Source organism: Oncorhynchus nerka, linkage group LG28 (assembly GCF_034236695.1).
Source record: "Oncorhynchus nerka isolate Pitt River linkage group LG28, Oner_Uvic_2.0, whole genome shotgun sequence".
Lineage (NCBI taxonomy): Eukaryota > Metazoa > Chordata > Actinopteri > Salmoniformes > Salmonidae > Oncorhynchus > Oncorhynchus nerka.
The window spans coordinates 18,530,554-18,553,513 of NC_088423.1; the positions used below are offsets into that span (position 1 = coordinate 18,530,554).

Below are 22,960 nucleotides of genomic sequence, written 5' to 3' on the forward strand. Positions count from 1 at the left end.
GTTCAGAGTTCATACCATTCGCAAACCAAAGCTCACGCTGAGGTTGGCTTAGTTCTGTAGTTATTATCTGAACCCTTCTGACATCGGATCGTTATCCTAATGTACCCGGAACAGCAAGTTATATTGTCATCAACGCTTTATATAGGAAGGGAGAGGAGGGCGTGTTTCATAGTTTATAACCAATGTCTCTTCACGTGGGTGGGCCACTGAGTCGGGCCTAATTCACTCATGAAAACCCAGTTCTCACATTTTAGAAGCTAAAATCACATTTCATCCCCTCCCAAATAATTTCATATTCAATTTATTCAATTTTCAATTTCAATTTCATATTCAATTTAAATTGCACAACAATTCCATGTGAATCTGATAACTATAATGTGTAGACTTTCCACTGTACCGTTTGTCATCCTATCATTGATGAGAATGTCTCAGATGACAACCGAACTGACATCATATTCATTAAGTACCAACGCATATGTTCACCTGGTTGGATTACCAAAATAGGGTTCATTTCCACCCACCTTCTGATGTTCCCAGAATCTCTCTTTTCAAGAGTCTCTCTGTAGAGTCAAGAGAGAGGGAAGGGAGAAAGTTATTTATGGGGGGGTCATAAACCTTACCCACCGGCCAACGTCATGACAACAGATAGGTGGACATAATGTTAAGTAAAGCATTGTACAACCTAGCCCCTACAAAGTATTCCTCACTTGATGGATGATATAACTGTGGAATATTTTCGGGTCTGTTTTTAAATGAGCAGGACCACTTAATGGTAGCATGGTAATTGCTTCTGAAAATGTGAAGTGGACGTGTCCAAAATCTGTCTTGGCTACTACTTACTAAAACTGCATACTGTGTACTAATCGTACTACATACTATTTGGAACGTATTGTTAAGTAAAAACGAATGCAGTAAGCAAACAAATATCAGCATACTATGCTCATCCTACTGAGAATGCGGCATCTAATGCGCAAATTGCGTTGATTCCTGACATTTGTCAATTTTTCTACAGCACGTACCCATAGCTGATTGTCACCTGTTGTCAGACACATGTGGGTGATTCTATTCCTCAAAAGTATGCAACAAATTTACTAAATGAAAAACTGAAATGAGTATGACATCCTGGCATTTAAACCATACTAAATTGTCTACATTTCACATACTATAAAACCTTTTTCACTTACCCAAAATGCCTACTATTTAGAATACAAGTATGGGTATTCGGAGACGGCCATTGAGTAAGTATGTAAGCAAGTCAGTAAGTTGTAATACAATGCTCTTCATGTTCCTCTCTGTCAATATCCCTATTGTGACCTCTGTTCTAGGTGGAAAACTCAGGGGATCCTTGGGAAAACTTCCAAAATTCCCAAGCACTTTCCTACTGGGAATGTGTCTACTTACTCATGGTTACTATGTCCACTGTGGGCTATGGAGACGTGTATGCAAAAACCACCCTGGGACGACTTTTCATGGTCTTCTTCATCCTTGGTGGTTTGGTAAAAATCCCTCTCTTATTTAATTTACTCCTAACCTGCTTCCGTCCTTCATCCATACGATCACACCTGCAATCATCATGATTCATGTCCCTGCTGCTGCTCCCAACAGCTGGAAAGTCTTTGCACTTCAATGCCTGTTAAAATCAAAGCTCCATTGTTGTCTTGTAGTTGTTTTTTGTGGCAGTTTGTTACAGATGGCAGTTTATTGTCAAATGGATTATTATTTGTAAGTATTATACGCCTATAATATTTATTATATAATAATTGTACTGTAGGTATATACATGTATATGTATTATTATTATATAGTTATATTGTATTTCTATATTTTTCAAACCGAGTAAGATTTGTTTTCTAATGGTTCGCAACGTTAACTAAAGTAATGTGCGGTTTCAGGTGACCCAATCCTTCCCCTTCCCCAAATTCCAACAAACACAGTGAAAGGAGTGATCTATAGACCAGCTTGATGATTAACATGGCACAACAGTGTATGCCAGTAACACCCATTGATACACAACAGTCAGTTAGCATGATATGCAACCCAAAACCATTGAACTTTTAATATGTTAATTTGACTTGATCATTTGTATTTGGGGTAACAATGGAAGAAGGCTTAGTTTGTACATTAGTACAGTACTACTACAGTAGTTCGGAGGTTCAAGGGTTGCTGAAAGTCCTCTATTATCCTTCATCTCTGGACATTGTACCTGAGTATTATCAGAGTGACATTAACAATATGACGCATCACTCTCCTACCCAAGTTTATATACGTTCATGTAAGTTATATTATATAGTTTATATAAATGAATACAATGTATAAGTTGTATATACTGTCAAGTCAAATGTCAGTATGCACAAGGCTTCAAATCTATAGGATTGACATAATTCAGGTAATTTTTCAGCAATTGAATGAATTGATCCAATTTGCAGCTATGTTACATTGGGTTGTACTATTCAAATCAACCTGGCATAAGTGTTTGTTGGACAAAACATGGCATATAAGGGGTTTTTCTTCCTTTTTCTTACTTTAAACCTTTTCTTTTCAATCACAGCTTGGCATACAGATATAGTCAACTGTCATTTTTTCCTGCTTTTTTCCTAAATAAATATCCGTAAAAGCTGGTTAAGTTAAATATTTCCTGTCATTTTTTTCTTCTTCATTGCTTATCATACCTTTTTTTTCCAAATCTGAATATGATAACCTTTACATCATTTCAGATTGTGTTATACCTTTTACTGTAGTAATCTAACTTTGTCTGAGTGTACAAAACACTAAGAACGCCTTCCTAATATTGAGTTGCACCCCCCTTTGACCTCAGAATAGCCTCAATTTGTCAGGGAATGGGCTCTACAAGGTGTCCAAAGTGTTCCACAGGGATGCTCAGCCTGGTCTCATAGACTAGATGTAACATAGTAAATGTAAATCTGAGACATATGGTTACGTAAAACAGATGGTTACTTAAGGCAAATATGAAAGTAGGTTGTGAGTTCAAATCTCATCATGGAAAACCTTAGCATTTTAGCTAATTAGCAACTTTTCAACTACATACTACTTTTTATCTACTTTGCATGTTAGCAAACCCTTCCCTTAAACCTAACCTTAACCGTTTTAGCTAACTACCTAACCTTAACCCAAAAACCATAACCCCTAGCCTAGCTAACGTTAGCCAGCTACCTAACATTAGCCACCTAGCTAGAATTTGTAACATATCATATGTTTTGGAAATTCATAACATATAATACGAAATGTAATTCATAACATATCATACGAATTGGGTGACGGACATCCACAAATTAATACATACCATACGAAACGTAACATATCATACTATTATACAGAATAATACAAAATGCTCTGACACCAGGTTGGGATGCTGGCCCATGTTGACTCCAATGCTTCCCATAGTTGTGTCAAGTTGCCTGGATGTCCTTTCGGTGGTGTAACTTTCTTGATACACATGGGAAAATGTTATGTGTGAAAAACCCAGCAGCATTGCAGTTCTTGACACAAACCAGTGGGCCTGGCACATACTACCACATAATACCCCGTTCAAAGGCACTTACATTTTTTATTTTGCCCATTCACCCTTAGAATGGCACACATACACAATACATGTTTTAATTGTCTCAAGGCTTATAAATCCATCTTTAACCTGTCTCCTCCCCTTCATCTACACTGATTGAAGTGGATTTAACACATGACATCAATAAGAGATCATAGCTTTCACCTGGATTCACCTGGTCAGTCTATGTCATGGAAAAAGCAGGTGTTCCTAATATTTTGTGCACTCAGTGTGTAACCTACTGTATCCAGAACAAAACCTTTTTTTAAACATTTTCTATTCAAAAAAAGAATTCTCCTAATTTTTCTATAAAATAAATAATTTTACGGATATCTTTTAAGCAAAAATAGACGCACAGCTCTCTCTTTTGCGTATCTTTTTTTTAGTATTTTCTTCTGTCTCCTATCTTCTCCTTAGGCCATGTTTGCGAGCTACGTCCCTGAAATCATAGAGTTAATAGGAAACCGCAAGAAATATGGTGGTTCCTATAGTGCGGTTAATGGGAGAAAGTAAGTATTACTGGGAGGCTCTACTGCCTCTGCCGCAGTAGAACCATCCTCTGCATGCCCTTTTCTTTTTTCTGTTCCATGCATGTAGGCCATGTTTGCTCGCTACGTGCCAGAAATTGCTGCTCTCATCCTTAATCGGAAGAAATACGGAGGGAGTTATAACTCAACACGAGGCAGAAAGTAAGTCAAACAAATATACAAAACAAAAATGATTCTAAAAAATGTGGTTTTGGTGTGACTACTCAAGTCCCCCTCTCCTAAAGTGGGGTACCAGTAATTATCCAGAAATGATTGATATTAAGACTTTTATACATTTTGGGAAAAAAAAGTCATACTGGTGACTGGAGAGCTTGGCCATGAAAGCTTACGCTATTGCTTTGTATTGGTATTTGTGTGCTAGCTGTCATTGCTTCTTATAATGAATACATGTTTTTTTGTGATGTGTCAAATGTATTATTTGCTATACTGTATGCTTGAGTGTTTTACTTGCTTATTTACTAGAACACTTACATGTTTGTGTCTGTGTTTTGTGTTTTCCAATCATATGCATCTTGCCACCCACCACAAAGTAGTTGTTTTTGTTTTTATTATGATCTTTTTTTACAGTAAAGTCAAGACTGATTGCAGCTATAGCTGTAGTACCTTTATAGTATTTCAAAATAAATGTTGAACATTATGTCTTATATCTTGGTGACAGAGATGATGTCATAGAAAATACTACACAATAGCAAAAGAGTGTCCTAAGAACCTACAAGAAGGGATTACCTGCAGTTAAATAACCAGCTATTTTAAATATAATTCTCTTCCAGATCATTTGAAATGCGGTTACCTTTTACATCTGCTTCGTCCACACATGATCTTGCATGTTCCTCGCATGCTTTTAGTTAGTTATCTTTTAGCCTTTTATATTTAGCCTTTCATTTCCTGTTTTTTCTCTTCTGGATTATGTCTTTTTTTGTCTGGTACCACCAGTTCATTTCATTTTTCCAAGCCCTGCTACATTCTTGGCCTTAATCTTCAGTCAGACCTACACCCTAAGGCCCAAACACATAATCAATGCATGGATCACACAAATTCAAGTTAAAAACATGTTTCTTAAGGTACAATAGGATTCTGCCCTAAATCCTGCTTCCACCCTCTGAACAAACTTTGATTTCTCGCTTTTAGAATTTTGTTTTGTTTACTTTGTTCTGTTGAATTGTTTTACTTGGATTTAGTCTCTATAACTTTGTTTTGGCCATTTATTCCCTCTTTCCTTCTGCATGCTGATGTATCTGTATTTCTGTTTCAAGTGATTCATATCCTTATGTCTCAGTTTTACTGTCAATACATTTTAATACCTTTTCATCTACAAATATAAATATAGCATCTCTGTAAAAAAAAATATATATATACAGTAAATATGATACAATAATTAACAAATGTAATAATAATGATTTCACATGTACGAATTGGAAATTCATTTTTTGCATATCCCACTTCTACAGAGTGGGTTTTCCCTGGAGCGATTAGGGTTAAGTGCCTTGCTCAAGGGATTTTTCACCTAGTCGGCTTAGGGAATTGAACCAATGACCTTCCAGTTTCTGGCCCAACACTCCTAACCGCTAGGCTACATGCAGTCCCAAACTCTAATAAGATACAATATTAAAGAGGTATTTCAAAACAATGTACAGTATGTGAGTTGTCAGTATGTTTTCCAAACCAATTGGTTTGGAAAATGCCCTTCTTAAACCCATCCTGAGTTCATCTCACGATCCTGCATGTACTATCCTGTAGAAGGGATACAGTCTGTCGGAAAACTTCCCTCACGTGGAGGCAAGATGTCTCTAGCTAAAGATAAGCTCTTTCCTGGATTGTACAATGTAGTAATCACATCATAATCGCCAACAAAGGACACTCATCCTTTTTAATCTGTTACTGGGAATCCAGAACATGCTCAGCTCTGTGATCTCTCCTGTCCTTCAGGCACCACATAGGACTAAAGAGCTCTTACTGACACCTGTTCACATAAAAAACTCTGTTCATCACAGAACATGTACAAACCAGTGAGAATTATGTATTTTAGGGGGGAAGTTAACAATGGGCTGGCAGTGTTCATTTTCTACACAGAAACCAAATTTTTGAGGTCCTTTTTTATTGACTATACTGTGGTGTGGACAATACTTTTTTGTCAGATCCAATTTATAATTTCATTTTATTTTCAGAATCAAGAAGGAATGTGACACTGACATCTATCAGTAGTTTATCAGCGTCTTTATTTTGGCTGCAGCATTTAGCAAACCATAGCTTAAATCTTATGACTATTCCTGGATCTTATTTCCTATAGGCACATCGTGGTCTGTGGTCATATAACACTTGAAAGTGTGTCCAACTTCCTTAAAGACTTCCTACACAAGGACAGGGATGATGTCAATGTAGAAATTGTTTTTCTCCATAAGTAAGTGTACCATGTTTTTTCCTTACACTTTACAGGCCAGTTTCCAGGACCCAGATTAAGCCTAGTTCTGGACTAAAAACCATACTCAATGGGAAATTGAAAGTGTGTTTAATTCCACGACTATGTTTAATCTGGGTCTGGAAAAATGGCCCCAAAACTCATAACAATACTGAGTGTTTCAGAGAAGGAAAGGCGATAGCAGCTCCCAAAAATGACTCCCGGTTTCCCTTTCGGGAACTGCCACCACCTTTCCTTTTTTTGGAATACTCAGACTCTACAATGACTATATCCTAAAAAGCACCCAGATCCATGGAAACCGTTGCTAGCGCTGGGCCTGCCCGGTACACCAGCATACTACTTATAGCAATACATTAGAATAAATTACATTTCAAATACTACACAATAAATTGCAGTTTGATTTGCTGAGGAGACGAGACCTCATTCAGCCCCCTAACATTAACACATAGGTCGCTCTCCTGTCTGTCCCAGTACTAAACCGAATCTTGAGGTGAAGTGGAGGCCTTGGTTAACATTAATAAACTCTACTTTGTGTCCCAGTATTTCCCCTAATCTTGAGCTGGAAGCCTTGTTTAAACGCCACTTCACCCAAGTGGAGTTCTACCAGGGATCTGTTCTCAACCCACATGACCTGGCCAGAGTCAAGGTAACCGGCCTGTTTTAATGAGTATTAACCTGACTTATTTCTTTCAGCTACTAATGGAGAAAAGGGCCTTGACAGTCCAACTCTTCAATAGGTTTTCCAGGTCCTTGTTGTATAAGAACATTTGGTCACACTTTACAATATGGTAACCTTTTATAAAGCATTTACAAGGGTTTTTATATATATATATATATACTACCGTTCAAAAGTTTGGGGTCACGTAGAAATGTCCTTGTTTTTGAAAGAAAAGCACATTTTTTGTCCATTAAAATAACATCAAATTGATCAGAAATACAGTGTAGACATTGTTAATGTTTTAAAGGACTATTGTAGCTGGAAACAGCTGATTTTAATGGAATATCTACATAGGCGTACAGAGGCCCATTATCAGCAACCATCACTCCTGTGTTCCAATGGCACGTTGTGTTAGCTAATCTACGTTTATCATTTTAAAAGGCTAACTGATCATTAGAAAACCCTTTTGCAATAATGTTAGCACAGCTGAAAACTGTTGTCCTGATTAAAGAAGCAATACAACTGGCCTTCTGTAGACAAGTTGAGTATCTGGAGCATCAGCATTTGTGGGTTCGATCAATCATCAAGTTTGCGGACGACACAACAGTGGTAGGCTTGATTACCAACAACGACGAGACGGCCTACAGGGAGGAGGTGAGGGCCCTCGGAGTGTGGTGTCAGGAAAATAACCTCACACTCAACGTCAACAAAACTAAGGAGATGATTGTGGACTTCAGGAAACAGCAGAGGGAGCACCCCCCTATCCACATCGATGGAACAGTAGTGGAGAGGGTAGTAAGTTTTAAGTTCCTCGGCGTACACATCACAGACAAACTGAATTGGTCCACCCACACAGACAGCATCGTGAAGAAGGCACAGCAGCGCCTCTTCAACCTCAGGAGGCTGAAGAAATTCGGCTTGTCACCAAAAGCACTCACAAACTTCTACAGATGCACAATCGAGAGCATCCTGTCGGGCTGTATCACCGCCTGGTACGGCAACTGCTCCGCCCACAACCGTAAGGCTCTCCAGAGGGTAGTGACACCTACACCACCCGATGTCACAGGAAGGCCATAAAGATCATCAAGGACAACAACCACCCGAGCCACTGCCTGTTCACCCCGCTATCATCCAGAAGGCGAGGTCAGTACAGGTGCATCAAAGCTGGGACCGAGAGACTGAAAAACAGCTTCTATCTCAAGGCCATCAGACTGTTAAACAGCCACCACTAACATTGAGTGGCTGCTGCCAACACACTGACTCAACTCCAGCCACTTTAATAATGGGAATTGATGGGAAATTATGTAAAATATATCACTAGCCACTTTAAACAATGCTACCTAATATAATGTTTACATACCCTACATGATTCATCTCATATGTATACGTATATACTGTACTCTATATCATCTACTGCATCCTTATGTAATACATGTATCACTAGCCACTTTAACTATGCCACTTTGTTTACATACTCATCTCATATGTATATACTGCACTCAATACCATCTACTGTATCTTGCCTATGCCGCTCTGTACCATCACTCATTCATATATCTTATGTACATATTCTTTATCCCCTTACACTTGTGTCTATAAGGTTGTAGTTTTGGAATTGTTAGCTAGATTACTTGTTGGTTATTACTGCATTGTCGGAACTAGAAGCACAAGCATTTCGCTACACTCGCACTAACATCTGCTAACCATGTGTATGTGACAAATACAATTTGATTTGATTTGATTTGATTACAGGCTCAATATAGCCAGAAACAATGAACTTCCTTCTGAAACTCGTCAGTCTATTCTCAATCTGAGAAATGAAGGCTATTCCATGCGAGAAGTTGCAAAGAAACTGAAAATCTTGTACAACGCTGTGTACTACTCCTTTCACAGAACAGCGCAAACTGGCCCTAACCAGAATAGAAAGAGGAGTGGGAGGCCCCGGTGCACAACTGAGCAAGAGGACAAATATATTAGTGTCTAGTTTGAGAAACACATTCCTCACAAATCCTCAAATTGCCCACAAAACACCCGTCTCAACGTCAACAGTGAAGAGACGACTCCGGGATGCTGGCCTTCTAGGCAGAATTGGAAAGAAAAAGCCATATCTCAGAGTGGCCAATAAAAATTTAAAATAAAGATGAGCAAAGAACACAGACGCTCGACAGAGGAACTCTGCCTAGTAGGTTTGTCAAAAGTTTGGACACACCTACTCGTTCAAGGGTTTTTCTTTATTTGTACTATTTTCAACATTGTAGAATAATAGTGAAGACATCAAAACTATGAAATAACACATATAGAATCATGTAGTAACCAAAAAATTGTTAAACAAATCCAAATATTTTTAATATTTCATAGCCACCCTTTTCTTTGATGACAGCTTTGCACACTCTTGGCATTCTCTCAACCAGCTTCACCTGGAATGCTTTTCCAACAGTCTTGAATAGTTCCCACATACAGTTGAAATCGGAAGTTTACATACACTTAGGTTGGAGTCATTAAAACTCGTTTTTCAACCACTCCACAAATTTCTAGTTTTGGCAAGTTGGTTAGGACCACTACTTTTTCCAACAATTGTTTACAGGCAGATTATTTCACTTATAATTCACTGTATCACAAGTCCAGTGGGTCAGAAGTTTACATACACTAATTTGACTGTGACTTTAAACAGCTTGGAAAATCCCTGAAAATTATGTCATGGCTTTAGAAGCTTCTGATAGGCTAATTGACATCATTTGAGTCAATTGGCGGTGTACCTGTGGATGTATTTCAATGCCTACCTTCAAACTCAGTGCCTCTTTGCTTGACATCATGGGAAAATCAAAATAAATCAGCCAAGACCTCCACAAGTCTGCTTCATCCTTGGGAGCAATTTCTCAATGCCTGAAGGTACCACGTTCATCTGTACAAACAATAGTACACATGTCTAAACACCATGCGACCATGCAGCCGTCATACCGCTCAGGAAGGAGTCTGTCTCCTAGAGATGAACGTGCTTTGGTGCGAAAAGTGCAAATCAATCCCAGAACAACAGCAAAGGACCTTGTGAAGAAGCTGGAGGAAGCAGGTGCAAAAGTATCTACATCCACAGTAAAACAAGTCCTATATCGACATAACCTGAAAGGCCGCTCAGCAAGGAAAAAGCCACTGCTCCAAAACCACCATTAAAAAAGTCAGACTATGGTTTGCAACTGCACATGGGGAAAAAGATTGTACTTTTTGGAGAAATGTCTTCTGGTCTGATGAAACAAAAATATACCTGTTTGACCATAATGACAATCGTTATGTTTGGAGGAAAAAGGGGGAGGCTTGCAAGTCGAAGAACACCATCCCAACCATGAAGCACGGGGGTGGCAGCATCATGTTGTGGGGGTGCTTTGCTGCAGGAGGGACCTGTGCACTGCACAAAACAGATGGCATCATGAGGTAGGAAAATGATGTGGATATATTGACGCAACATCTCAAGACATCAGTCAGGAAGTTAAAGCTTGGCCGCAAATGGGTCTTCCAAATGGACAATGACCCCAAGCATACTTCCAAAGTTATGGCTTAAGGACAACAAAGCCAAGGTATTGGAGTGGCCATCACAAAGCCCTGACATCAATCCCATAGAAAATTTGTGGGCAGAACTGAAAAAGCGTGTGCGAGAAAAGGAGCAAAATTCCTCTGTCAGGAGGAATGGAACAAAATTCACCCAACTTATTGTGGGAAGCTTGTGGAAGGCTACCTGAAACGTTTGATCCAAGTAAAAAAATGTAAAGGCAGTGCTACCAAATACTAATTCAGTGTATGTAAACTTCAGACCCACTGGGAATGTGATGAAATGAATTAAAGCTGAAATAAATGTTTTTTCTCTACTATTATTCTGACATTTCACAATCTTAAAACGAAGTGGGGATCCTAACTGACCTAAAACAGGGATTTTTTACTTGGATTAAATGTCAGGAATTGTTAAAAACTGAGTTTAAATGTATTTGGCTAAGGTGTATGTAAACTTCTGACTTCAACTCCATGCTGAGCACTTGTTGGCTGCTTTTTCTTCACTGCCGTCCAACTCATCCCAAATCACCTCAAATGGTCTTCTAGGCAGAGTTCCTCTGTTCGGTGTCTGTGTTCTTTTGCTCATCTTAATCTTTTATTTTTATTGGCCAGTCTGAGATACAGCTTTTTCTTTGCAACTCTGCCTAGAAGGCCAGCATCCCGGAGTCACCTTTTCACTGTTCAAATCAAAGTATATTTGTCACGTGCGCCAAATACAACAGGTGTAGACCTTACAGTGAAATGCTTACTTACAGGCTCTAACCAACAATGCAAAAAAAAGGTATTAGGTATACAATAGGTCAGTAAAGAAATAAAAACAACAGTAAATAGACAGTGAAAAATAACAGTAGCGAGGCTATATACAGTAGTGAGGCTATAAAAGTAGTGAGGCTACATACAGACACGGGTTAGTCAGGCTGTTTGAGGTAGTATGTACATGTAGATTTGTATTTTTTATTTATTTCACCTTTATTTAACCAGGTAGGCAAGTTGAGAACAAGTTCTCATTTACAATTGCGACCTGGCCAAGATAAAGCAAAGCAGTTCGACAGATACAACGACACAGAGTTACACATGGAGTAAAACAAACATACAGTCAATAATACAGTATAAACAAGTCTATATACAATGTGAGCAAATGAGGTGAAAAGGGAGGTAAAGGCAAAAAAGGCCATGGTGGCAAAGTAAATACAATATAGCAAGTAAAACACTGGAATGGTAGTTTTGCAATGGAAGAATGTGCAAAGTAGAAATAAAAATAATGGGGTGCAAAGGAGCAAAATAAATAAATAAATAAAATACAGTTGGGAAAGAGGTAGTTGTTTGGGCTAAATTACAGGTGGGCTATGTACCGGTGCAGTAATCTGTGAGCTGCTCTGACAGTTGGTGCTTAAAGCTAGTGAGGGAGATAAGTGTTTCCAGTTTCAGAGATTTTTGTAGTTCGTTCCAGTCATTGGCAGCAGAGAACTGGAAGGAAGAGGCGGCCAAAGAAAGAATTGGTTTTGGGGGTGACTAGAGAGATATACCTGCTGGAGCGTGTGCTACAGGTGGGAGATGCTATGGTGACCAGCGAGCTGAGATAAGGGGGGACTTTACCTAGCAGGGTCTTGTAGATGACATGGAGCCAGTGGGTTTGGCGACGAGTATGAAGCGAGGGCCAGCCAACGAGAGCGTACAGGTCGCAATGGTGGGTAGTATGTGGGGCTTTGGTGACAAAACGGATTGCACTGTGATAGACTGCATCCAATTTGTTGAGTAGGGTATTGGAGGCTATTTTGTAAATAACATCGCCAAAGTTGAGGATTGGTAGGATGGTCAGTTTTACAAGGGTATGTTTGGCAGCATGAGTGAAGGATGCTTTGTTGCGAAATAGGAAGCCAATTAGATATGGATAAAGTGACTACGCATATATGATGGACAGAGAATAGCAGTAGCGTAAAAGAGGGGGTGGTGGGACACAATGCAGGTAGCTCGGTTAGCCAATGTGTGGGAGCACTGGTTGGTCGGGCCAATTGAGGTAGTATGTACATAAATGTATAGAGACTAAAGTGACTATGCATATAAGATTAACAGAGAATAGCAGCAGCGTAAAAGAGGGGTTGGGGACACACACAATGCAAATAGTCCGGGTAGCCATTTGGTTACCTGTTCAGGAGTCTTATGGCTTGGGGGTAAAAACTTTTGAGATGCCTTTTTGTCCTAGACTCCGGTACCGCTTGCCATGCGGTAGTAGAGAGAACAGTCTATGACTTGGGTGGCTGGGGTCTTTGACCATTTTTAGGGCCTTCCTCTGACACCGCCTGGTATAGAGGTCCTGGATGACAGGCAGCTTAGCTCCAGTAATATACTGGCCCGTGTGCACTACCCTCTGTAGTGCCTTGCGGTCGGAGGCCAATCAATTGCCGTAGCAGGCAACCAGTCAGGATGCTCTCGATGTTGCAGCTGTAGAACCTTTTGAGGATCTCAGGAACCATGCCAAATCTTTTTAGTTTCCTGATGGGGAATAGGCCTTATCGTGCCCTCTTCACGACCGTCTTGGTGTGTTTGGACCATTCTAGTTTGTTGGTTATGTGGACACCAAGGAACTGGAAGCTCTCAACCTTCCCCACTACAGCCCCGTCGATGAGAATTGGGCGTGCTCGGTCCTCCTTTTCCTGTAGTCCACAATCATCTCCTCAGTCTTGCTTACTTCTAGGGATAGGTTGTTATTTTGTCACCATCTGGACAGGTCTCTGACCTCCTCCCTAACGGCTGTTGACGTTGAGACTGGTGTTTTGCGGGTACTATTTAATGAAGCTGCCATTTGAGGACTTGTAAGGCGTCTGTTTCTCAAACTAGACACTCTAATGCACTTGTCCTCTTGCTCAGTTGTGCACCAGGGCCTCCCACTCCTCTTTCTATTCTGATTAGAGCCAGTTTGCGCTGTTCTGTGAAGGGAGTAGTACACAGCATTGTACGAGATCTTCAGTTTCTTGGCAATTTCTCGCAAGGAATAGCCTTCATTTCTCAGAACAAGAATAGACTGACGAGTTTCAGAAGAAAGTCCTTTGTTTCTGGCCATTTTAAGCCTGTAATCGAACCCACAAATGCTGATGCTCCTGAAACACAACTAGTCTAAAGAATCCTTCAGTTGTATTGCTTCTTTAATCAGGACAACAGTTTTCAGCTGTGCTAACATAATTTCAAAAGGTTTTTGTAATCATCAATTAGCCTTTTAAAATTATTAACTTGGATTAGCTAGTACAATGTGCCATTGGAACACAAGTGTGATGGTTGCTGATAATGGGCCTCTGTACGCCTATGTAGATATTCCATAAAGAAATCAGTTGTTTCCAGCTACAATAGTCATTTACAACATTAACAATGTTTACACTGTATTTCTGACCAATTTGATGTTATTTTAATGGACAAAAAATGTGCTTTTCTTTCAAAAACCAGTACTTTTCTAAGTGACCCCAAACCTTTGAACGGTATTGTGTATATTGTATTTTTTACTGTCAAACATTCATTGAGACATAATTTAGCAGCCAGGTAAGTTATTGGCTGTGCCTGAAATCTGTGCTGCTTACTACACACTAAAACGGCATAATATGTACAAATCTTACTACATTAGAAGGTCTGTTTTTAGTAAAATCGAATGCAGTAAGCAACAAATATCAACATACTAGACTCATCCATACTGAGAATGCATAATCTAATGCACAATTGCGTTGATTACCGCCATTCGCTCATTTTGGGTACAGCGTGAAACCATATCTGATTATCAGCTGTTGTCAAACACACGTGGGTCTCAAAAGACTAATCTCTTCCTCAATAGTGTGCAGTGAATTTTACTAGATGAAAAGCCAACATGAGTATGACATCCTGGCATTTAAAGCATACAACATTTTGGGAATTTCACATAGTATAACATTTTATATTTTCGTAAAACCCACAATGCCAACTATTTAGTATGGGTATTCGGACACAGCTATTGATATCTATAAAGGGTAAATAAGAGAGCAATATACTTTGACTGAAGTTAGAAATTAACGCACGGTGACGTACAATGCTGTTCATAGCTGTGAGTGAATGAGGTTATGATTTCTAGTGTCTCTACAGATGGAGCACCTGGGTGGTTGGCATCGGTCTAATGTCCTAAGTCTATCTGCCTCCCAAATGCCACCCTATTCCCCTACGTACAGTAGTGCACGACTTTTGACCAGTGTCTGTATAGAGTCAGGTCTTATGTTTCTGTCATCTCCCGCCCTCAGATAGAGTCAGCAGACGCCTGTTTGATCCTAGCTAATAAATACTGTGCAGACCCTGATGCTGAGGATGCCTCCAACATCATGAGGTACAGAGACAACTTAACCAAGCTGTGTTGTATAACTGTGTATTGGAAATATGGAAATGTATTCTGATATACAAAAGTTATTCCATGTTCTATCACCTTGATAAATTACGCAAGTACAGTATGCTTGAGAGCACGTGGAAATGTATTCTGGAGAAATGCATTGATAATACATACCAATGTCTAACCTCAAGTTCCCTAAGCAAGTGTGTTACTACTACTGTGTCCTAGATTTGTTAGATGGGTCTTAAGTTGTTTCTTGTAACAATATTCCAGGGTGATATCCATCAAGAACTACCACCCAAAAATCAGAATCATTACCCAGATGTTGCAGTACCACAACAAGGTGTGTACAGTACAAACCCTTCTCAGTGCTACTTTTTACACTGTGTCATTGAACTCCAGCGGAGGCAGGCGAACATGAGTTCTCTACTGATGCTCTTCCTGCACCTCCTTTGTATAGAAGGGTTGCAAAATTCAGGAAATGTACGAGAATTCTATAACCCTAATCTCGCTCCACCTTTCCTGTGTGTCCCCAGGCCCACCTTTTGAATATTCCCAGTTGGAACTGGAAGGAGGGGGACGATGCCATTTGCCTTGCTGAGCTGAAGCTGGGCTTCATAGCACAGAGCTGTCTGGCTCAGGGCCTGTCCACCATGCTGGCCAACCTCTTCTCCATGAGGTCCTTCATCAAGGTACTCGTTAGGGAGAGCCAAAGAGACTGTAATTGTTAGGTTGTCCGTTTAAATCCGTCTCGAAGGACCAGGAAGAGCCAGAGATATTGAACTAACATTATTCTACTTTTCCACAGCCTTTAGTACAGTAATGTTCACACGTTTTCTGACTGTATTTGCATTTTCAGAATACTTGTCTTATATTTAAGTATACACCATACAGTACAGACACTCTTAAAGTGTTATTTGCTTTATGGTCACTTTGTTAACCTTTGTGCGAGTGAAATATGTTCATGATAAAATACTGTACCTTTGCAAGCCATGTTTTATCTGTTATTGTTTCAGATTGAAGAGGACACGTGGCAGAAGTATTACCTGGAAGGAGTAGCCAATGAAATGTACACTGAGTATCTGTCTAGCGCCTTTGTGGGCTTATCCTTCCCGACCATTTGTGAGTAAGTATGACCCTCTTTTCTGAAGTACCCTACTATATCAAGTATATTCTCTCTCCCCCTCTATCTTTTTCTGTTTTCTCTCTCTCCATCCCTCTCCCTCATTGTCTTTCTCTACATCTGTCTGTCTGTCTCTCTCCTACTCATCCCTTTGATTGTGTATAAATATTTCTGCTTTTGAATGCTCCTCTCTAGACTCTGCTATGTGAAGCTGAAGCTGCTACTGATTGCCATCGAGTACAAGTCTGATATAAGGGAAAGCAGGTAAAGTTCACTGTGTTGTACATTGCCAATTGTACAATGTGATGTTTGTCAGAAATTGTATTGTAAAAAATAATGTTGAACCAAGTCATATGCAGCACAGTACAGGTTGTCCATTTTCCAGATCTTTACATGCAAACCTCAATAGCCAGACTGCAATGACAATACAGCTGTCCTGACTGTGATGTATTGTAATGGATTTCAACTTCAACTTAATACACAGTACTCATCACTAATTGGCATTTTTGACACACTTTATGGTTTACAGATAGTTTACAAAGTTTGACAAAGAAAGTGGTATGCCCCCGACATCCATATTCTTTATTTTTACCTTCAATACTTTCAAACACACCCACAGTCATCCATGTCACATTTGTTAGCCAGATTTGTATTCATATTTATAGTTTGAAGTTTCCTCCATTCAATTTCAGATTACTGTTTGATGTGTATGCAGGTGTGAAATTATGCAATTAACTCTTCTTTTATTACAACATGGCTGGTGTTCTTGGCCTAATTACTGTCACAGTCTCAATGGAAAAGAAACATCAATGACTACTTTCCATCTAAAATCATTAAAGACTGAAAACATTGCCATGTACCATCTTAACCTAATTCTGAGCTCTGAAGATTCTAGCTCTGAGGATTCTCATATTGTCCCTTCCATTCTCTATAGGTGGAGGTTCTCTAATCATTACTTGTCACTGTTTAATTATCATTGGGTGATGGCAGCCATTTTATAATACCAGTGACACCTGCATTTGTTTTTAGCTTGAATCCCAAGGAACTACAGTACCTCACCAACCCGTGTTTGTCCGAAAGGCGTACCTTGTGTACCATTCCTTGTGATTAGTGCATTAGGATGTTAAATGTAACAGAAAGATTCTCCTCATTGACGACCATGTATATTTGTTTGTATTGACAACAGCACCCTCATCAACCCTGGGAACCATGTGAAGATGCAGGAAGGAACCCTGGGGTTCTTTATCGCCAGCGATGCCAAAGAAGTAAAGAGGTATGTAAATGTTTCGAGTTTCAAGTTTTAATGTCACATGCACAAGTATAGTGAAATGCCTTTCTAGCAAGCTCTAAACCAGCAATGCAGTAATCAATAACAGTGTAATACTAAAAATAACAAGGTAGAACAAAAACACATGAGATAGAAAAATAAGAAATAAGAAGAACACGATGAGGTAAGTAAGTATAGTATATACAGGGTCAGTTCCAGTACCATATTTACAATGTGCAGGGATAGTGGAGTGATAGAGGTAAATATGTACAGGGGTAAGGTGACTTGGCATCAGGATAAAATGTACTGCAAATGTAGGAAAATGTACCTAATTGCCTCTGTTAGAAGAGACAGAAAGCCTACAAATACAGTTGGATATCAAACTACTCTATGTTCAATTACTCTTGGACTTGCTGATGATTTAATACTGTGCTGTTTTCTTAGGGCACTTTTTTACTGCAAAGCTTGTCACGATGACATCACAGATCCCAAAAGGATAAAGAAATGTGGATGCAAACGATGTAAGTATTTATTTACTGTTCTTTAATTAATAACAATATTTATTGTGCTTTGTCTTTAATGCACAGGCATATTTTAATATGCATATGTAGATACTGTATAAAACTGTGCCTTTACGCCTCGATCACACCTACTTTGTTGTTGTGCAAAATGGTACGCAGCATCCTCTGGATATGTGTGCAACAAAAGTTCAACATTCAATCTCTGATACCGTTTCTGTTAAGCCGTCTACGCATACAGTTTGACACATACAGTTTGACACATACAGTTTGACACATACGTTCAATAAATCCAACGTATGCACCACACAATGGGCACTGCAACTGCCTCTTCAATGGAATGCTGCAAGGCAAACGCATCGTTACGTTGGAAATGAATGTACTTCTGGTGTACCAAAATGCAATGACGCTGTCGGTGTGATCGAGGTGTTAGTTTTTTTTTTAAATAAAAGATATTTGAACAATGTGTATACTGTACATGTAATATACTGTACGGAATGTTCTACTATACACATTTCTATCATTATTAGATATTATTCATGTACAATAACTACCAAAGTTGTTGAATAAACACCTCTTCAGATGCCCGTTGACAGGTATTTGTTTAGAGGTTTGAGCAGAGCCCAACATTAACATAAACATTACATTGACTGTGTCACATGTGACACCCTGTTCCGTTTATAGTGCACTACTTTTGACCAGGACCCATAGAACTGTGGTCAAAAGTAATGCCTTATATTGGGAAAAGGATGCCATTTGGAACAAAGGCATTGTCTTTACACGATCTACATAGCTATTTGTCTAAACCATTTATGTCCTTTATTAATAATCCACAGGATAAAACCCTGTAACCTCTGCCTCAGGAAAGGCCATATTATTATTTTAAACAAGCATCCAGTGCACAGATAACTGTGTACAGAAAATTAATAAAGTGTCATTTGGGCTAACTCCCAAATTACACTTTATTCCCTATATATTGCACTATGTTTGACCAGATCCCACAGGGCCCTGGTCATAAGTAGTGGACACAATAAGGAATAGGTGGCCATTTGGGTCGCATATTTATTCATATTTAATGTAGCACTCAATAAAGAGAATGAGGATATAGAAACAAATAGCCTGGTCCCAGATCTGTCATGTTTGGCATTACAATGACCATAGAAGTTGGCAAAACAATCTGAACAGATCTGGGACCAGTCATGACGTCAACAAAAACAGTGTGATCTGTCTTAAATCTGTTTCTATTTTCTCCTTTCAAGATTTCAAACAGGTTTCTTCTATATTGTGCCTTGTTTAAAGAGGCTTGTCTCATATAACTTTGATGACCATATCTACTGACGCTAATGTTTGATGTATTCTCTTTCTGCTGCCTTGGAACATGAAACAATTTTTTAACTGTTCACGTATAGTGCTTTATTGTGAGTAATATAGGTGCCCTACCCCTACCCTCCGTAGTACAGCCTGCTACCCTTGAGTTCGATCTTTTTTGTTATTGTTGAGTGTACTGCACATGTTGCATGTGGCGATGGTGGACACTTCTGCCTGCATCCTTCACGTTCACTCACATCTCATTTGCACGCTATACTCTCAGGTCAAGGAGAACACAAAAACGTGATGATTGGTAGATTTGTCGACCCTATACATTAGGGTAGATACCCGTCAACCTTAAGTATTTGATGAAGCCAAATATACAATGTAGCCTTAAACGAGTCCAATTACATGACAATTCTTTTTCCTGTGGTACAAGAGAAAAAAGAGGGTGCTAGTTAGTACCAATTATATATATTTTTTTGTCCCTGTAAGGAACCCTTTTTTGGCCTTTTTACATCAGTTCTTCGAATAACCATGTGTATAGTTCTTAATTACATTGACAGAACCAGAGGGTTCTTCATTACACTGTTCAACATTTTCTGGCTACTGGTTGCAGTGAAAATTCAGTAAATATTCAAAAACTGTATTTTTAGAGCTCGATTAAGGTATTATTGCTGTAAGGGACAGTTTGCTGCTTTATTCTGTTTACTTTGGAGTGAACCAAAGATGGCGCCGAAGAACATGGTTGACGTTTTACATTCTCCCAACCAATTGTGCTGTTTTGATATTTTTGGGGGGTTTGTGTAACTTATTGATTTTACTTATTGTGTACGTAATTTTGGTGCTACTGTCCCTTCTGCCCGGAAATAACTTCTGGGCATGAGAACAGCGATTACTCACCGCAGACTGGAAGAAACTTTTTCCTTTAACGAGTCCGACGAGAAGGATATCTTGCTTTCACTGGAACAGGCCCAGATCCTCGCCTCCTTCTGAGAGTCCGTAGGTGAGTGAGAAAACCCCCACTGTCATCCGTTCTTCTTGCTAACGTGCAATCATTGGAAAATAAAATTGATGACCTACGATTAAGATTATCCTACCAACGGGACATCAAAAACTGTAACATCTTATATTTTACGTGACGTGACTGAACGACGATACGGATAATATAGAGCTCCCGGGATTTTCCATGCACCTGCAGAACAGAGATGCTACCTCTGGTAAGACGAGGAGTGTGTGTCTATTTGTCAATAACAGCTGGTGCGCGATGTCTAATATTAAAGAAGTCTTAAAGAAGTACCTTATGATAAGCTGTAGACCACACTATCTACCAAGAGAGTTCTCATCTATATTATTCGTAGTCGTCTATTTACCACCACAGAACGAAGCTGGCAATAAGACCGCTCTCAACCAACTCTATAAGGCCGTAAGCAAAGAAGAAAATGCTCACCCAGAAGCGGTGCTACTAGTGGCCGGGGACTTTAATGCAGGCAAACTTAAATCAGTTTGGACAAATTTTTACCAGCATGTCATATGTGCAACCAGAGGGAAAAAAATCATAGACTACCTTTACTCCACACACAGAGATGCATACAAAGCTCTCCCCCGCCCTCCATTTGGAAAATCTGACCATAATTCTATCCTCCTGATTCCTGCTTACAAGCAACATGTAAAGCAGGAATTACCAGTGACTCGCACAATACAGAAGTGGTCAGATGACGCGGATGCTACACTACAGGACTGTTTTGCTACCACAGACTGGAATATGTTCCGGGATTCATCCAATGGCATTGAGGAGTACACCATCTCAATCATCGACTTCATCAATAAGTGCATCGACGACGTCGTTCCCACAGTGACTTTACGTACATATCTGAACCAGAAGCCATGGATTACAGGCAACATCCACATTGAGCTAAAGGCTAGAGCTGTCGCTTTCAAGGAGTGGGAGACTAATCCAGACGCTTGTAAGGAATCCCGCTATGCCCTCAGACGAACCATCAAACAAGCAAAGCATCAATACAGGATTAAGATTGAATCCTACTACACCTGCCATGATGCTCGTCGGATGTGGCAGGGCTTGAAAACTATTAAGGACTACAAAGGGAAACCCAGAAGCAAGCTGCCCAGTGACGCGAGCCTACCAGTCGAGCTAAATGCCTTTTATGCTCGCTTCGATGCAAGCAACACTGAAGCTTGCATGAAAGCATCAGCTGTTCTGGACGACTGTGTGATAACGCTCTCAGTAGCCGATGTGAACAAAACCTTTAAACAGGTCAACATTCACAAAGCCGCTGGGCCAGACGGATTACCAGGACATGTACTCAAAGCATGCGCAGACCAACTGTCAAGTGTCTTCACTGAACGAGTCTGTAATACCAACATGTTTCAAGCAGAACACTATAGTCCCTGTGCCCAAGAAAATGAAGGTAACCTGCCTAAATGATTACGGCCCTGTGGCATTCACATCGGTTGCCATGAAGTGCTTTGAAAGGCTGGTCATGGCTCACATCAACAGCATCTTCCCGGAAACCCTAGACCCACTCCAATTCGCATACCGCCCCAACAGATCTACAGCTGACGCAATCTCAATCGTACTCCACACTGCCCTTTCTCACCTGGACAAAACAAACACCTATGTGAGAATGCTATTCATTGCGGCAGGTAGCCTAGTGGTTAGAGCATTGGACTAGTAACCGAAAGGTTGCAACATCGAATCCCAGAGCTGACAAGGTAAAATTATGTTGTTCTGCCCCTGAACAAGGCACTTAACCCACTGTTATTAGGCCTAAATCTCAGCTTTGTTAAATATACAATCGAAGAAAAACTATTATATTTATCATAGTGATTCAGGTGTGACATTAAAACAGAATAATATGCCCCACCAATATTAGACAGCTATACAGAAAACGCTCAAATTGCTGAAATACTGTAAGTAAATGAAATGAGTAAATGAAATCAATGATGAGTGCAGAGATGTATTATAGGTAATGAATATGTATGGCAATGACTTTGTGGCGCAACAGAAAGGTCAGTGTACTTAAATTCCAGAGTTTGTCTGTTCAACAACCAGGTGGGGTCATACTTTAGCTGAACAGCAATAACACATTAAATTGCATGTGATCACTAATGTGAAGTGTTCCAAAAACAAAAAAATTAACGTGAAAAGTCACATGATGTGTTCCAAAAACATGTTTTTACATTTTCACATGTGGAATGTCACAAGTGAAGTGTTCCAAAAAAACATATATTCACATGTTAAATGTCACGTGAGGGTGTTACAAAAAAAAAATATTCACATGTATTTACATGTAAAATGTCATGTGAAGAGTTCCGGAAACACAGGTTTTCACATGATCATACATGTGAAATGCCATATGTGAATTGTTCCAAATCCATGTTTTCACAAGTAGAATGTCACATAAAAGTGTTCCAAAAACACAGGTTTTTAAATGTAAAATGTGAAAACACAGATTTTCACATGATTTCACATTTGAAATGTCACGTGACATGTTCCAAAAATACACATTTTCAATGTGAAATGTCACAAGTGATGTGTTCCAAAAACACAATTTCAGATGATTTCAAATGTGAAATGTCACGTGAAGTGTTACAAAAACACGTTTTCAAATGTGAAATGTCACGTGAAGTTTTCCCAAAACACGTTTTCACATGTGAAGTGTTTCAA

General features: G+C 39.5%; 1 protein-coding gene across 1 annotated transcript in view; it reads left to right on the forward strand.

The window, feature by feature from the left end:
* LOC115113835 (calcium-activated potassium channel subunit alpha-1a) overlaps positions 1-22,960 on the forward strand; it is a 253,005-nt gene that overhangs the window by 169,666 nt on the left and 60,379 nt on the right. Inside the window, exons 8-18 of the mRNA XM_065012674.1 lie at positions 1,326-1,496; positions 4,156-4,247; positions 6,394-6,504; positions 7,063-7,168; positions 14,974-15,056; positions 15,330-15,399; positions 15,593-15,748; positions 16,073-16,182; positions 16,375-16,443; positions 17,366-17,452; positions 17,891-17,967. Coding sequence (XP_064868746.1) covers positions 1,326-1,496; positions 4,156-4,247; positions 6,394-6,504; positions 7,063-7,168; positions 14,974-15,056; positions 15,330-15,399; positions 15,593-15,748; positions 16,073-16,182; positions 16,375-16,443; positions 17,366-17,452; positions 17,891-17,967 — 1,132 coding nt within the window. The remainder of the gene's footprint in view (positions 1-1,325; positions 1,497-4,155; positions 4,248-6,393; positions 6,505-7,062; positions 7,169-14,973; positions 15,057-15,329; positions 15,400-15,592; positions 15,749-16,072; positions 16,183-16,374; positions 16,444-17,365; positions 17,453-17,890; positions 17,968-22,960) is intronic.